The 15,315-nt window shown below is 50.3% G+C and overlaps 1 protein-coding gene and 1 pseudogene across 3 annotated transcripts in view; one reads left to right on the top strand and one right to left on the bottom strand.

The window, feature by feature from the left end:
• ARFGAP3 (ADP ribosylation factor GTPase activating protein 3) overlaps positions 1-15,315 on the bottom strand; it is a 59,786-nt gene that overhangs the window by 1,973 nt on the left and 42,498 nt on the right. For all 3 annotated transcript variants that reach the window (XM_003783135.2, XM_023509186.1, XM_023509187.1), the window contains exons 12-15: positions 10,357-10,488; positions 8,865-8,988; positions 7,245-7,335; positions 2,215-2,336 (exon numbers count right to left, since the gene is read on the bottom strand). In XM_003783135.2, the coding sequence (XP_003783183.1) occupies positions 2,215-2,336; positions 7,245-7,335; positions 8,865-8,988; positions 10,357-10,488 (469 nt within the window). The remainder of the gene's footprint in view (positions 1-2,214; positions 2,337-7,244; positions 7,336-8,864; positions 8,989-10,356; positions 10,489-15,315) is intronic.
• On the top strand, positions 11,819-12,486 carry LOC105888461 (annotated as a pseudogene).

The following is a 15,315-nucleotide window of genomic DNA, read 5'->3' as shown; positions in this document are numbered from 1 at the left end:
AGACAGAGTCACAAGCTGTCACCCTGGGTAGAGTGGTATGCAATCATAGATCACAGCAACCTCCAATTCCTGGGCTCAAGCGATTCTCCTGCCTCCACCTTCCAAGTAGCTAGGACTATAGGTGCCTGTCACAACACCCGGTTATTTTTTGTTTTAGCTGTCATTGTTTGGCGGGCCCAGGCTGGACTCGAACTCTTAGCTCAGGTGTATGTGGCTGGCGCCTTAGCTGTTTGAGCCACAGGTGTGGAGTCTAATTAATGATCTTTAAAAATTTTCACAGCACCCTGGCTGAAAACCACTGATGTAGACAATAAGGAACGAGAACCAGGCTTCTGTGTACGCAAGTATGTCCTATCTTCCCTTCTCTATATTTTGACTTAACAGAATATGTTTTAGGAGAATTTTTGTTTTGTTTTGTTTTTTTTAGAGACAGAGTCTCACTTTATTGCCCTTTGGTAGAGTGCTGTAGAGTCACAGCTCACAGCAACCTCCAACTCCTGGGCTTAGGCGATTCTCCTGCCTCAGCCTTCCAAGTAGGTGGGACTACAGGTGCCCACCACAACGCCCGGCTATTTTTTGTTACAGTTTGACTGGGGCCAGGTTTGAACCTGACACCCTTGGTATATGGGGCCAGCGCCCTATTCACTGAGCCATAGGTGCTGCCCAGAATTTTTTTTTTTTTTTTGAGACAGAGCCTCAAGCTGTCACCCTGGGTAGAGTGCCGTGGCATTACAGCACACAACAACATCCAACTCCTAGGCTCAAGCGAGTCTTCTGACTCAGCCTCCCAGGTAGCTGGGACCACAGGCACCCGCCACAATGCCCGGCTATTTTTTGGTTGCAGCCATCATTGTTGTTTTGGTGGGCCCAGGCTAGATTCGAACCCGCCACCTTAGGTGTACGTGGCTGGCGCCTTAGCCACTTGAGCCACAGGTGCCGAGCCCAGAATTTTTAATTACAGTAGAACCTCCACAGTTGATCACCTCTCTACACTGACCACATCCTTGAGTTGACCTAATTTTCGTAACTGGATATGCACCACATATACCTATCAGTACAGCATGCCTGGTTCCTTATGTAGACCACCTCCAGATGTGGAACAGGTTGCTATAGCCCCCTGGGTACGGAGGTTGTACTGTATGTGGACATGCTCAAACATCATAGAGAAAAGTAGGATATAAAACCAATATACAAGACAGACCCTTTTTAATTATAAAAAGATAGGTATAGAAAGATATGCTTAGAAGTCTAATTTTTGGCCAGGCACAGTGGCTTGTGCCTGTAACCTAGCACTCTGGGAGGTTGTAGCAGTAGGAAAGCTTGAGCCCAGTTCAAGACCACCTTGAGCAAGAACAAGACTCTGTTTCTAAAAAAAAAAAAAAAGAAAAGAAAAATCAGTCAGACATGGAAGTGGGTGCCTGTAGTCCCAGCTATTAGGGAGGCTGAGGCAGGAGGACTGCTTGAGCCCTGGGGTTTGAGGTTGCTGTGAGCTATGATGACACTACAGCACTCTACCTTGGGCAACAGAGTGAGACTCAGCCTCAAAAAAATCTCTTTTTTCTTTTTCTTAGATCTGCTTAGAAATCTAGAACTAGGCTCGGCGCCTATAGCTCGATGGGCTAAGGCGCCAGCCACGTACACCTAAGGTGGCGGGTTCGAATCCCCAGCCCAGACCCGCCAAACAACAATGATGGCTGCAACCAAAAAAATAGCCGGGCGTTGTGGCGGGCGCCTGTGGTCCCAGCTACTTGGGAGGCGGAGGAAGGAGACTCGCTTGAGCCCAGGAGTTGGAGGTTGCTGTGAGCTGTAAAGCCACGGCACTCTACCCAGGGGGACAGCTTGAGGCTCTGTCTCAAAAAAAAAAAAGCTAGAACTAAATATAAAGCAAAATATTAACAGAACGTATTCCTATAAAGTGAGATTATGGATAATTTAAAGTTTTTTCTAATACTTTTCTACTCTACTTTAGAAAAAAATTAGATAATGACCATGACAATTCATATAACGATTCCTCTAGAGTTATAAATTAGAAAATTTTAAACAAGTATAAAATTGTAATTTCTGATTTTCATAATGTCCTGGGTTATACTGTAGCAAACACACAGATCAAATAAGACACAATCTAATTTTCCAGCAACTGAAAAGTGGGCTAAATCTCATTTTCAAAATGATGAACGATCATTATACTCTGAGTACCATCCCTGTTTCACTGACCTGAATTGAAGTCATGACTCCATTGGCAAAGACGGAGAGTTTTCCAGCAACAGACCTCACTCCCTGCTTGAACTGTGCCATGTCAGGGGCGCTGGGCAGCACGCTGGAGAGGCCGTAGTTCCCTGTACACACAAAGCAGATGCTGGCTCAGATCCCATCCATCCTGCTTCCTCACAACCAGCCGTGGTTGATGGAGAGGAACCCAGCAGTGGGGTCAGGACTGGGGTTGAGGTGCCAGCCCAACCCTAAACCAGCTGCAAGACCCCATGTGAGAGAAGGGATAGTACAGGGGTCTCACCACCACTGTGAGTTCAAATCCTGACACTACTCTGAAGAAGTTCTTTGCCCTTTCTGGGAGGCCTGTTTTCTCAAGGTGCTTAACACACTAGTGGCAGGTGAGTACTCAGCAAAAGGCAGATGGGCAGAACCCTCCTCACTTCCTCTGGGACCACCTCTCCCCCTCTGTAGGGGTGGGCACATGACCCAGCCTGACCAATCAGAACTTTCCCTCAGATTCACATATACTCAAATGAGAGGAGCCATTTGCTTGCTCTGGGTCACTGGAGGGACAAAGTGAAGCTGCAGCTGTCTGTGACTATAGCTGCCCCCCTTTCCATTTGCTTAAGGGACAGAGGAATCTTCCCAGTACAAATGAACAAGGCTCACCCAGATGTGAGCCAAATGGGCCAATCTGTCCTCCTGATGCTGTCTGCTTATGACTTGGCAGCCAAGGTGCCCCTCCCCTGACTATCTGTTCCCGCCACAATCTGCTTTTCCACAGCTTACTGCCTACTGAGGAAAACAGACAATTAACTGATAAATCACTAAAGTGCGAACTGTGTCCTCTGGAGGGGACACGGAACAAACATAGGTGGGAGGAAACCAGACGGGTGCAGGCAGGAGGGCGATAGTCAAGCCTAAGCGAGTGGAGTGGGAATCAGGAGTGGATGGGTCTGTGACCCGACGAGGCACCTGTCATGGGTGTGCTGACTCACAGGCTGCGGGTGGCTGAGGGAGAGAGATTGTGGAGGATTCCCAGGTTTCTGGTTTGAGCAGCCAGGAAGGTGGTGGCCCCTCTCTCTGAGAGAGGGAAAGCGGAGCCACGCCCAGGTCGGTGGTGGTGGTGGGCAAGGCTCTGTGTCAGTCAGGACAGGACTGGTAACACTGCACTAACAAAAACTGCAACTGTAGTTTGCTGTGCCCAGTGCAGGTTGGCAGTGGGGTCTGCTTACACAGTCACTTGGGACCCAGGCCCGGGTGGCCACCTCTTAACCGATGCTTCCTTGATCACCACATAGTAAAGAAACATGGCAGCATGCACACTAGCTCTTACAGCTCAAGGGGGAAGCAGAACACATCACCACTGCAGCCTGGCCCTGACCATGAGATGCGAGACTCAGAGGCGGTGGGAGGCCTGTGTCCAACCTGCAGGGTGGGTGGGCAGCTCCCCACTTCATTCATCACCCACCCACCCTCCATTCACCACACACCTGCTGACAGCTTTTTCCACCAGGCTGTCAGGTAGAAGGGCACAGAAACAAGAGGGGACAGGTCCCACCCCCAGCTGGCTCAAAGGGCTCAGTCAAGCCTGGAATGGGGTGGGGCTGTCTAGGTAGATGATGAGGAGGCGCACTGCTGGCTCAGAGGCCCAAGAAAGCGTGGGGCGCCACCGGCTCCCACCACCAAGCTGGAGTCACAAGCAGTAAATGATGAGAATGAGGCTGGAAAAGCTGAGGGGCAGGAAGGTCCTGAAGGGTGAGCACTGGGTGGGGCAGGATGGTCCTAAAGGGCGGGCACTGGGTGGAAGAGCCCATGGTTGGATGCCTACAGGGATGCGCTTTGAAAGATCCCTCTGGGAGGGGTGAGGAGAGGAGTGGGGGCAGCTAGGACAGAGCGGGAGGACCAAGCAGGGGACTATGGCCACGGTGCAGGCAGAGGGTGAGTGCCCAGCCTACAGTGCAGGGCTAGGGACTCCTGGATGTCTGGGGGAGGCATAGACTCTATGGGCTTATGGAGTGCTGAGGGGGGCTGGGACAGTCCAGATGACTCCCAGGCTTCTCAAAATATGAATTTTTAATGGATACCATGTTTCGATTTCCCTGAAATGGAGACAAATCAAGAGAAAAAGTATTTTCACGATTATGAGAATAATAAGTTGAACAAGGACCAAAAAGTGTTCCAACGTCTCCTTCTGGGACAGCATAACAGACATCATTTGCTGAAACCAATGAGATGGCTGTTTGCAACTGAATCTCAGCCGGCAATGCCACACAGCCATGACATTGAACAAGTGCAGTGACCAAGCCAAATCACCTGCCTGCGACTGAGCAGTTCAAGGCCCACGAGCCCCAGGGAGAGCACACTCCTGGACCTGGGCCGGTGCAGGGAGAAAAGGAGAGTGGCCACAGGGACCCAGAGAAGCAGAGGACAAACGCAAAAACCTGCCGTGTGCCCAAGAAGGAAGGGTCTGCAGCGTCTCTGGCACTACCAGGAAGACTTGGAAGAAATACACTGAGGGGCAGCTGGGTCTTAAGCTTGCTGTAATATGGCTCTCACAGAGCCACCTCAGCTCTGTCACCTGGTGCCCAGGAGCCCTGCTCCCAGCCCACCTGAGGCAGTGCCCAGGTGATGGCAGTGCCGTGGTCCTCACTAACCCTGCTCCATGGGAGTGACTGTGGGGCCACTGCCGTGCAGGCTGGCTGTGGGCACTTCCCTGCCTGTTCTGCTCAGTCCTTCAGCTGCTCTGAAGGGAGCAATTGAGGATGTGACAGGCTCCTGGGTTAGACTGCAGCCCCAGAAAGCATCCTACCTCACCAGAGGCATTTCAGATTGGAACTTCCTTTTTATTTCTTCCCCTCTAAAGGACTTCTGAAGGTCTACTCTGATGTGCCTGCTGACACTGACAGGACACACAGGGGGACACTCAAAGGTAAGGAGGACGAATAGTTTCTTAAAACAAGCTTTTGCTTGGTGCTGAAATGTGCTCTAAATAAAAATGAAATATTTAATAAAAGTTGTTCAATGTGGCTGTTAAAGGTATCTTTTATGATGAGCCCCCCATGGATGATGAAACCAGGGAACAGCCATGGTTTGAACCATGTGAGTTTGGGACAGAGGTGGGAGAGGGAGGATGGGTGCCCTGCCCAGGCACCCATCGGCCAGTGGAGACAGAGAACCCAACTGATCAGAGTTTCTTTGGGACCTACATATGGTCAAAAAACTTAATGAACCTTTATTCTCCATTGTTCCCTCCAAGGGAACAGGAAGGCAAACAGGCTGGCCACAGTTTTCCTTCCATGACTGGAAAGGATGCTTTTGTTTGATCTCCAGCCTTTTTGTTTTTTAAACGATGTTTCAAAGTAAAACTCCCCATGATTAGAATTACAAGGCAGGCACTGAGGAGGCAGGCTTTCTAGACACCGGTCTCTAGACTGACCTGATAGTTATGCAAGGCTCTGCGAGGTGGCCCAGCACTACCCTGGGGGGACAGCAGAGATAGGAGTACAGGACCCTCCAAAAAGCAGTCAGAGCACCTCTCTGCCAGGGGCAGAGATAAAAGACAGATGTCCTGACAAAACGCCAGGATATAGGAAATCTGGAGATGAGAACACAGGCCAGTGAGCCTCACCTGTCCCCATCAGGACCCAGGGAATGCTTGGTCAGCACCTGACTGACCTCTGCTTGAGGTCGGGGGTGGTGGGAGAGAGGCACGGGGCATATGGCTGTCCGGCAGGTGGCCTACTGCCCCCACCCTCACCGGTCGCAGAAAAGCTAGGGCTTGCCCACTTGGGCCTGGTTCCTGGCGTCCTGTAGGGCTAACGGACTCTCTGCCCACTGCTGTTTACCCTGCCAGCTGCTCTGCTAACACGCAACCCTGGCTCACCAGGTACCACCCGGCTATGGCACTCCCTCCCCTGTAACACAGCAACTTGGTGGTGCTTACCAGAGCCTGAGGGTCAAGATGTGTCTCCAACATCCCTCAAACCTCAACACAGAAGATCCCAAATACTCAGACCTCTGTCGAAACTGTTCTCTCTAGACTCAGAAAACCACTGTTTTCTGTGCTGTAAGGCCAAGTGGCTGTCTAGGTTGGCCACCCGATGGCCTTCCTAAAGCCTTACCCAGCTTCCCTAGGGCCCACCAGGCCCTGAATGCCTGGCTCCTGAGATTCCTCCCTCCCCCAGTTTTCCTGCTAATAAGTGGGTTCCTGAAATGACCTCAGAGGATACTGACCCTTTACCATTAACCACAGGACCCTTGCCTCACAGCCGCAGCCGGTGGAGGCCAGTGTAGGTTCTCTCACAGGCTCTTCCGAGTCTCAGGGATGCAGAGGTGGAAGCACAGGGGTGCTTGAGGTTCACTGCCTGGGCTTACAGGCCGCCCTGGGATGACCAGATACCACCTCACCGGGGTCTAGACCCTGAAGAGGGGTGCGGAAGACGGGCAACTCCTTTCCACCTGTCCACTTCCAAAGCTGTGTCCTGCCTCTCCTGGAAGATTGACACTGGTAGAGTCACACTCTTCCATCTGCCCCTTCCCCACCTGGGCACCCACAAGGATCCCAAGAGGCACTTGCTGGTGGAGCATCGTACATACAAGTATCTTCCAAGCCTCACTACGGCCCCATGCATCAGCCCCCCACTGTACAGAGGAGGAAAGTCAGGCTAAAAGTGCCAAGACTTCTTCCAGAGTCTGCAGCTAGGGAGGGGCTGGCATCACAGGGCGGCTAGGGCTACCCACCTCCAAGGCTAAGACACTACACAGGACCTGACACCACATGCACGCTGTGGTGGAAAACTCTCATCTACGACAGCATCGCAGGAAGATGACTTGCAGTAACGTCAGGATATTGCTTAAATTTCCTGGCTTGGTCTCCTTACATGGAAGAATAACTTCTGTTCTACCCTACGGACAGCAAAGATAAGAGCATGGAATAGTGGCTGCTAGAATATCTCAGAAAAGGAGCAGTTCTATCCAGGCGTGCTCACCGCAGGCACGAGGCAGCCCACCCTCACCCGGCCCAGCACTACCTGCTGGCTGCTTCCGCTGCTCCTCGAACAGATCAGCTGAGCTGATGGAGGAACTTGCCGATAGCCGCTCCAGCCGGGCCCTGGCTTCGTACTAGGGAAGACAAAAAGAAACACGAGGAGCCAAACATCATGAGCAATTTTTCACAAAAACAATCACCAAAGAGCTGTCATTTCAAAATATTTGTCCCCCCTAGGCTTTCTCCCTCAAAGAGTTACTGAATGTTGTCCCCTTGCCAGGCCCAGGGGAGAGCATGAGGCTCATGTCATGGATGGGGGGCAGGTCACAGCCAGACAGATTAGCACAAAACATCACAGCCAACAATGGTCACGGTCGGTACCATGGAGAGAGCATGGCGGCTGCCTGCTGGTGCTGCTCCCCACAGCTGTTAGGCAAGGCCACCGCAGGCTCTCTGCCAGGCTCCACTACACTATTTGATAACTGAATGTGAATGCCATCGACATTAAAGCAAGGCCAACTGTAGGAGTGAGGAGAGTGGCCAACAACTCTATCCTCAAAATGATGGTGAAAGTTCTCCTGCTGCAAAGCACAGTTGGCACATGTTAGGAAACCGTTCCCCACGCAGTGGGCAAAGCTGGTGGTCACGCACATCCTGGGAGTCCGCATGAGGACGCCAGGCTTTGGTAGGAGGGGCACCTCTCACCTTTCCATCACTCAAGTCTTTTTTTTTTGGAGACAGAGCCTCAAGCTATCCCCCTGGGTAGAGTGCCGTGGCATTATAGCTCACAGCAATCTCCAACTCCTGGGCTCAAGAGAGTCTCCTGCCTCCACCTCCCAAGTAGCTGGGACTACAGGCGCCCGCCACAACGCCTGGCTATTTTTTGGTTGCAGCTGTCATTGTTGTTTGGCAGGCCCAGGCTGGATTTGAACCCGCCAGATCAGGTGTATGTGGCTGGCACTTTAGCCACTCGAGCCGCAGGCACCAAGCCACCACTCAAGTCTTAACACTTAGTAAGACTCCACTAAGATGAGCTCAGTAACATTTCTGAGAAAAGGTGACAGCCTGAAAATAAATACATGTGCTCCCCCCAAACACCTGGTAATGTGGTGGCTTATGCCTGTAATCCTAGCATTTGGGGAGGCCATGGCAGGAGGATTGCTTCAGGCCAGGAGTTTGAGACAAGCCTGTGTAAATAATAATAATAAAATAATTTTGTTTTGGCCAGGGCTGGGCTTGAACCTGCCACCTCCAGCATATCAGGCTGGTGCCCTACCCTTTTGAGCCACAGGCACTGCCCTAAAATAAATTTTTAAAAAAGGAAAACCTGTGTTTCATTTAACTTTGTTTAAAAATTATTAAATCACAGCTGCATCACTGTATCAGCAATTGCCTGAAATCTGCTCAGAAGATAATGGCCATAACGAACACTGAGAGTGAATGAGATGAGACGTGGTTCCAATTCCCAAGCACTCCTCTTGCCAAGGCAACAAGTCGGGGATCACTCAGACAGACCTGGGTCTGAGTCCTGCCTCTGGTGCTCTCTGGAAAGGGGCCTTGGCAGCCTAAGCCTGTCTCTCATAAGGCCCCTCCTTCCACAATGCCCATACCCATGCTCCCTTCCTGCTTTGGGGGGCCCCATGGAAACTCTCTGGACCCTTACATCAGCCTGGGCTTGTCTTCCAAAGTACATGTCTGATGAAATGGACTTGGCGTTGCCAAACTTCTTCTGGGCCTCATCTGTATGTTCAACTGGTTCATAATCCGGCTTGCGGCGAGCAGCAGGCCTACAATGAACACCAGCCAAGGCAGGTTAATGTGAGGTGAGGCAGTGCGATTCTCATTTATACTGTACGCAGCATGTGAGTTTCTTTTTTTTTTTTGGCTACACAGATATAGTGTCACTGTGAAGTTTGGGCTTATAGTGTGACCATCGCCGAGCAGTGTACACTTGTGCCCACTGAGTAATTTTTCATCCCTCGCCTCCCCTGAGCACAAGTCTCCAGTGTCTGTGGTTCCTCTCCGTGTCCACGTGTGCATGTTATTTTGCTCCCACTTATCACTGAGAACATGGGGTGTCAAAAGCCAACAGCAGTGAATTTTCTAAAAGGATTTTGAGTCACTTTTTAAAAAGCCTGAAAACTCTAATAAAAAAGGAATATCCAAACCACACGATAGTCAAAGGATTTCCTGTTCAGAATGGGTCTGTTATTTCATATTTCAAATCAACTAATAAATACTGACTACACTGTAATACCTGTAGAAACTGCTCTACATTACACGGATGTAAAATGCGTAGAGCAGCTGTACATCCCAGTCACCCGGGACAATCTCAGGTTACGCCTGTTATCCCAGCATATTTGTAGTATCCCCTTGTAGTCTCAGAGGTTCCCTGGTTTGGACAGTAAATTACATGGTCCTTCATTCATAATCACCAAGAACTGGAGGCAACCCTTCCACAGAGGACACAGAAACGGACTTAGAGGGGTGAGTGCAGCAGCACGACTGAGGCTCTCCAACGCTCTACAAAAAGTGAAAGCAGGCACCAGAGAGGCCGGCTACTGTATGAGTCCATTTATGTGATATTCTGGGAAAGGCAAAATCACAGGCCACCAAAGAGACCAGGGGTGGCCAGGAACTGGGGGAGGGGAGGGATGGCTACAAGGGCACAGGAGATTTTTGTGGGGTGATGGAAATGCTCTGTATCATGGTTTGGGTGCTAGTTATGTGACTGTGTGTTCTCCTTAAAACTTGCAGAACCATATGAAAAAGAAAAAATTACTCTGGATTAGTGTCAACATGAAAAAGAAAAAAAAACCCTGCAGAATTAGAACTCCCCAAAAGATAAATTTTACTATGTGTTAATAATACCTTAAAATGGGAGAAAGTGACACCTGCCTGGCCTAGGCCACCCCTGACCTAGTCAGAGAATATGGGAAGAGGCCTCCAAATGCCATTTCTTAAAAGGCTCACGGGGGATTCCTGTGTGCACCTTCACTTTAGAATCACTCATTTAAAAGAAAAAGAATATGCCTGAAATAGCACAACAAAACTATTTGCTAGTCTTACAAAAGGTTTTCATATTCCGTGTATCAGTTATTTTCTCTAGAGATGTGTGGCTTCACCACTGGAACCCCAGAGTGTGCTGTCCATACCTGTCTGAGTAGCTTGTGGTTTTCAGAACTGCGTCAGTATCTTTGTTGGTCTCCTTCTTCCAGTACGAATCGGAACCGTTATCCCAGCTAGAAAATGAACTGGTCCTTAACTCCAGTGGCTCATCAAAGTACCTGTGTGAGCAAGAGCACAACGGTGACTTTGGAGGCCCTTCCCTACTCTTGCTCATGTTGGGGCCACGACCTCTGGAACAAGGAGGGTGACTAAGTCAGGCCAGTGACACAGGAGCAGACAGGAAGTGTGTCATTTCTAAGGCCTTCCATTTCTTTCTTTTTTTTTTTTTTTTTTTTTTTGAGATGGAGCCTCAAGCTGTCCCCCTGGGTAGAGTGCCATGGCATCACAGCTCACAGCAACCTCCAACTCCTGGGCTCAAGCGAGTCTCCTGCCTCCGCCTCCCAAGTAGCTGGGACCACAGGCGCCTACCACAACGCCTGGCCATTTTTTGGTTGCAGCCGTCATTGTTGTTTGGTGGGCCCGGGCTTGATTCCAACCCGCCACCTTAGGTGTATGTGGCTGGCACCTTACCCACTTGAGCCACAGGCGCCGAGCCAGGCCTTCTATTTCTAAGGCCTGCCTGTGCCTGGCCCACCCTGTCCCCTCTTCCTTTGCTGCATGAAAGAAATCATGTCTTCCAGGTGCTACAGCCTCAGCAGCTGAGACCTCCATCAACCTGAACAATCCAGGTGCCAACTGCAGATGGGTACCCTGGATGAGCAATCACCTGCGCTGTCAGCCACTTCATAAGAACTGAAGAACCACCATGAGTTAAGCACTTGGGAGGATCCCAGTGTAAGAGCCTCCTCAGACATGTGACATCTTCAGTGCAATCCACCCTAGGTCACACACTTCATTTTCTTCAGGTCTAGCTCTGCCTGATTAGGAAGTCACACCCCCTTCCCAGAGGAAAGTATGTCAGCGATGCTGATTAAGCTCCTCCCGGAGGTGGGCACAGTGCTGGTGCTGCGGATCACTGACCCCGGGACCATTTTGCAGATGCTTTTAGTCTGGAGCTGCAGGAAATCTGATCCGATCTGGGAACATCTCGGGAGAGGCTGGCCTCATTAGCCCTGCAGTGCTGACACTCAACAGTGACTTTTGGTCCTGTGTGGTTATAGGAAAACTTTTGACCTAGAGCAGCAATGTCAGCCAGAGAAGGAGAGCTGAAGTGAACGTGCCATTTCACAGTAGTTGGGGATGGAAAAGCAGTCTCGCAAGACAGGCCCCTTATGAAGGCACATTCCAAGAGGTTCAGAGAGAGGCGGAAACCAGGGAGGGTCTCAGGAAAGTAAAGGTGACTTGGAAGAGAATACAGAGGCCTTAAAAAATGTCATCTAGGCCCTGAGAAGCCACCTTTGCATTGTTCCTGGGTCACAACCACCTCCTCCACTGCGGACTCCGGACTCCGGCAACTTTATTGCCAGAGTTCTCGAACTCTCACTTTCTCTTCCATCCCCCACACCGGATCACCAACATGCCCCACCATGTCAGACGCAGCGGTGGACACCAGCTCCGAGATCACCACCAGGGACTTAAAGGAGAACAAGGAAGTTGTGGACGAGGCAGAGAACAGAAGAGACACCCCTGCTAATGTGGAGGCTAATGCGGAAAATGGGGAGGAGGCTGACAATGAGGTAGATGAAGAAGAGGAAGAAGGGGCGGCGCCTGTGGCTCAGTGAGTAGGACGCCGGCCCCATATACCGAGGGTGGTGGGTTCTAACCCGGCCCAGCCAAAACTGCAACAAAAAAATAGCCGGGTGTTGTGGCGGTGCCTGTTGTCCCGGCTACTCAAGAGGCTAAGCCCAAGAGCTGGAGGCTGCTATGAGCTGTGATGCCATGGCACTCTACTGAGGGTGATAAAGTGAGACTCTGTCTCTAAAGAAAAAAAAAAGAAGAGGGAGAAGGTGGGGAGGTGGGGAGGAAGAGGAGGAGAAGGAGGAAAAAGGTGATGAGAAAGCTGAGGCCACCACCGGCAAACGGGCAGCGGAAGCGATGAGGACGAGGATGTTGATACCAAGAAGCAGAAGACAGAGGAGATGACTAGACAGCGAAAAAGGAAGGAAAAAAAGGCCACCGTGACCTATTCACCCTCCACTTCCCATCTCAGAATCTAAACGTGGTCACCTTCAGTGGAGAGGCCCGCCCACCGCAGGCAGGGCCACCCGCAGGTGACATGTGCTCTTCGCTACCCAACCCAAACCACGGGAATTTGCAACAGGGGAGGAAAAAAGAACCAAAACTTCCACGGCCCTGCTTTTTTTCTTATAACTACTTTAAAAAGGAAATTTGGGCTCGGCGCCTGTGGCTCAACCGGCTAAGGCGCCAGCCACGTACACCTGAGGTGGCGGGTTCGAATCCCCAGCCCGGACCCGCCAAACAACAATGACGGCTGCAACCAAAAAATAGCCGGGCGTTGTGGCGGGCGCCTGTGGTCCCAGCTACTTGGGAGGCGGAGGCAGGAGACTCGCTTGAGCCCAGGAGTTGGAGGTTGCTGTGAGCATGATGCCATGGCACTCTACCCAGGGGGATAGCTTGAGGCTCCGTCTCAAAAAAAAAAAAAAAAAAAAAAAGGAAATTTGTTTGTATTTTTTATGTACATTTATATTTTTGTACATGTTGTTAGGGGTGAGCCATCTTTAATGATCTCGGATGACCAGACCAGCCTTCAGAGAGGTCTCTGTCCTGCTTCTGACTCTGACTTTACTTGTGGTGTGACCATGTTCATTATAGCCTCAAAGGAGGAAAAAAACCTTGTTAAAAAAGTGAAACAACAATAAAAAAATCTTATTCTGAGCATTCCAGTAACTTTTTTTGTGTATGTACTTAGCTGTACTATAAGTAGTTGGTTTGTATGAGATGGTTAAAAAGGCCAAATATAAAAGGTTTCTTCCTTTTCTTTGTCTATGAAGTTGCTATTTATTTATTTATTTATTTTGGCCTGTTTGATGTATGTGTGAAACAATGTTGTCCAACAAAAAACCGGAATTTTATTTTGCTGAGTTGTTCTAACAACAACAACAAAAAATGTCATCCAGGCCTTCCCAGAGTGTAAGGACAGTAAACACAAGGAAACAGGATGCGCTCTAAGCTGCCATCCTACAAGGAGTCCCACAAAGGGGAGGCTGTTACCAAAGAGGAAGGGGGCAGGACAGCAAGGACCGGTGAGCACAGGCAGGCGAGGGGCCTAGGGGAGCTAAGATCCAGGCAGGGAAATGGGAAATGCTAGGACAATTACACTCTTTATTCTGACAGGAAAAAAAAAAAAAAGCAACAGGGGATACTACTGCCATCTGCAGCAGATGGTGTGACCTTCTATCAATAACAGAGAGAAAGCAGAATTTCTCAATGTTGCTCCTGCCTTCTTTGGCAAGAGGGGCATTAAGAGTAAGTCTCACTGCACTGGCCTCCTCTCTCCCGGGAGGAAAATGCAGCACTCTGAGCGTATCTGGATTCCGGCGAGAAACCACCGGCTCTCCCCGCAGCTGACGAGCAGTCCGTGCTGTGCCCTGGACTCTGCTTGGAGGAACAGAGATCCCCATTTGAAGAAGAGAGCAGGATGTCACAGGGACTGGAAGTCACATCAGAGGAGGTTCAGGAGATGTGGGCTGCATGTCGGCCTGGAAGGTGATCCTCACAGGTTTGAAGGACTTACTTTCAAGAGGCCAGGGAAAGAATGAAGATTAATTCAATGAGGAATTTAATTTTTTTGTTTTTGCAGTTTTTGGCCGGGGCTGAGTTTGAACCCGCCACCTCCAGTATATGGGGCCAGTGCCCAACTCCTTTGAGCCACAGGCGACGCCCTCAATGAGGAATTTAAAACTATTTAATAAGCGAGGGGTCAGGCATCCTGCTTGGGGAAGACACTGGGGGAGCCTCAAGGGTTCACGAACTGGTGCAGGGAAGGGAGGCTGCTCTGTGTGCAGAAGCCCAGGGAGCTGTCAGTCCAAGGCAGCATTTCCCACAGAGCTTCCCAGGAACCAAATGGCTGCCTTGAGGAGAAGGAAGGGTCCCACAGAGGGTGGATGGCCCTGGAGAGTGCAGAGGTGGTGCGAGTGTTGAACTGGTGTGTGTGGGGGGAGGTTGGAACTACCAGGCTCTTCAAAATTCTGAGATTCTGGTACTTAGAATTCTGCAGATTTAGCATTGCTCTAAGAAAATCATCTTTTTTTTTTTTTTTTTTGAGATAGTCTTACTTTGTTGCTCTCAGCAGAGAGCTGTGATGTCACAGCTCACAGCAACCTCAAGCTCTTGGGCTCAATGATTCTCTTGCCTCAGCCTCCGGAGGAGCTGGGACTACAAGGCGCCCACCACAATGCCTGGCTATTTTTAGAGATGAGGTCTTGCTCTGGCTCAGGCTAGTCTCGAACTCGTGACTTCAGGCAATTCACCTGCCTCGGCCTCCCAGAATGCTGGGATTACAGGTGTGAGCCACTATGCCTGGCCCCAGATTGCTTTAGAAAGACTGGGCTACTCAGACAGAAGTCAGAAAGAGAGAGAGTCATTTGCTGTTTCCCCAGCTTCCATGAGCCTGTGGGGCAGTGGCCCATGAGTGGGCTGGGTGGGCCCCTCTTCTTGCCCCTCCCCAAGGGCCTCTGTGCTCATGCACCACGCAGGAGGCACCCAGTTACTCACTAGGGGCACAGACACTCTGAATGCTGAATGGCCATTAGCCCTTTCTCAGAAACACAATAGTGCTTCCCCATCTCCACCTCTTTACAGGTGTTCTAATGTTTTGATTTCTAGATCCTAATTGTCAGCACTTTAATTTTTGCCTTCCTACTCCATCTTCACTCAGCCCCGAAAACATTCCTTACAATTCCTTGATAAAAGCCCCCTAATATCACATTACGTCTGGCTTCGTGCTAGAGACAGTTTCCTACTCCAGCCTGATGGTATAAGGCCGAGCACCTTGCTCTCATCTCATTCTCTTTTTTTTTTTTTTT

The sequence above is a fragment of the Otolemur garnettii genome, unplaced genomic scaffold (assembly GCF_000181295.1).
Source record: "Otolemur garnettii isolate 467f Iridium unplaced genomic scaffold, OtoGar3 scaffold00007, whole genome shotgun sequence".
NCBI lineage: Eukaryota > Metazoa > Chordata > Mammalia > Primates > Galagidae > Otolemur > Otolemur garnettii.
The sequence above is the reverse complement of the archived record's forward strand: the minus strand, read 5'-3'. Positions and strand labels throughout refer to the sequence as shown.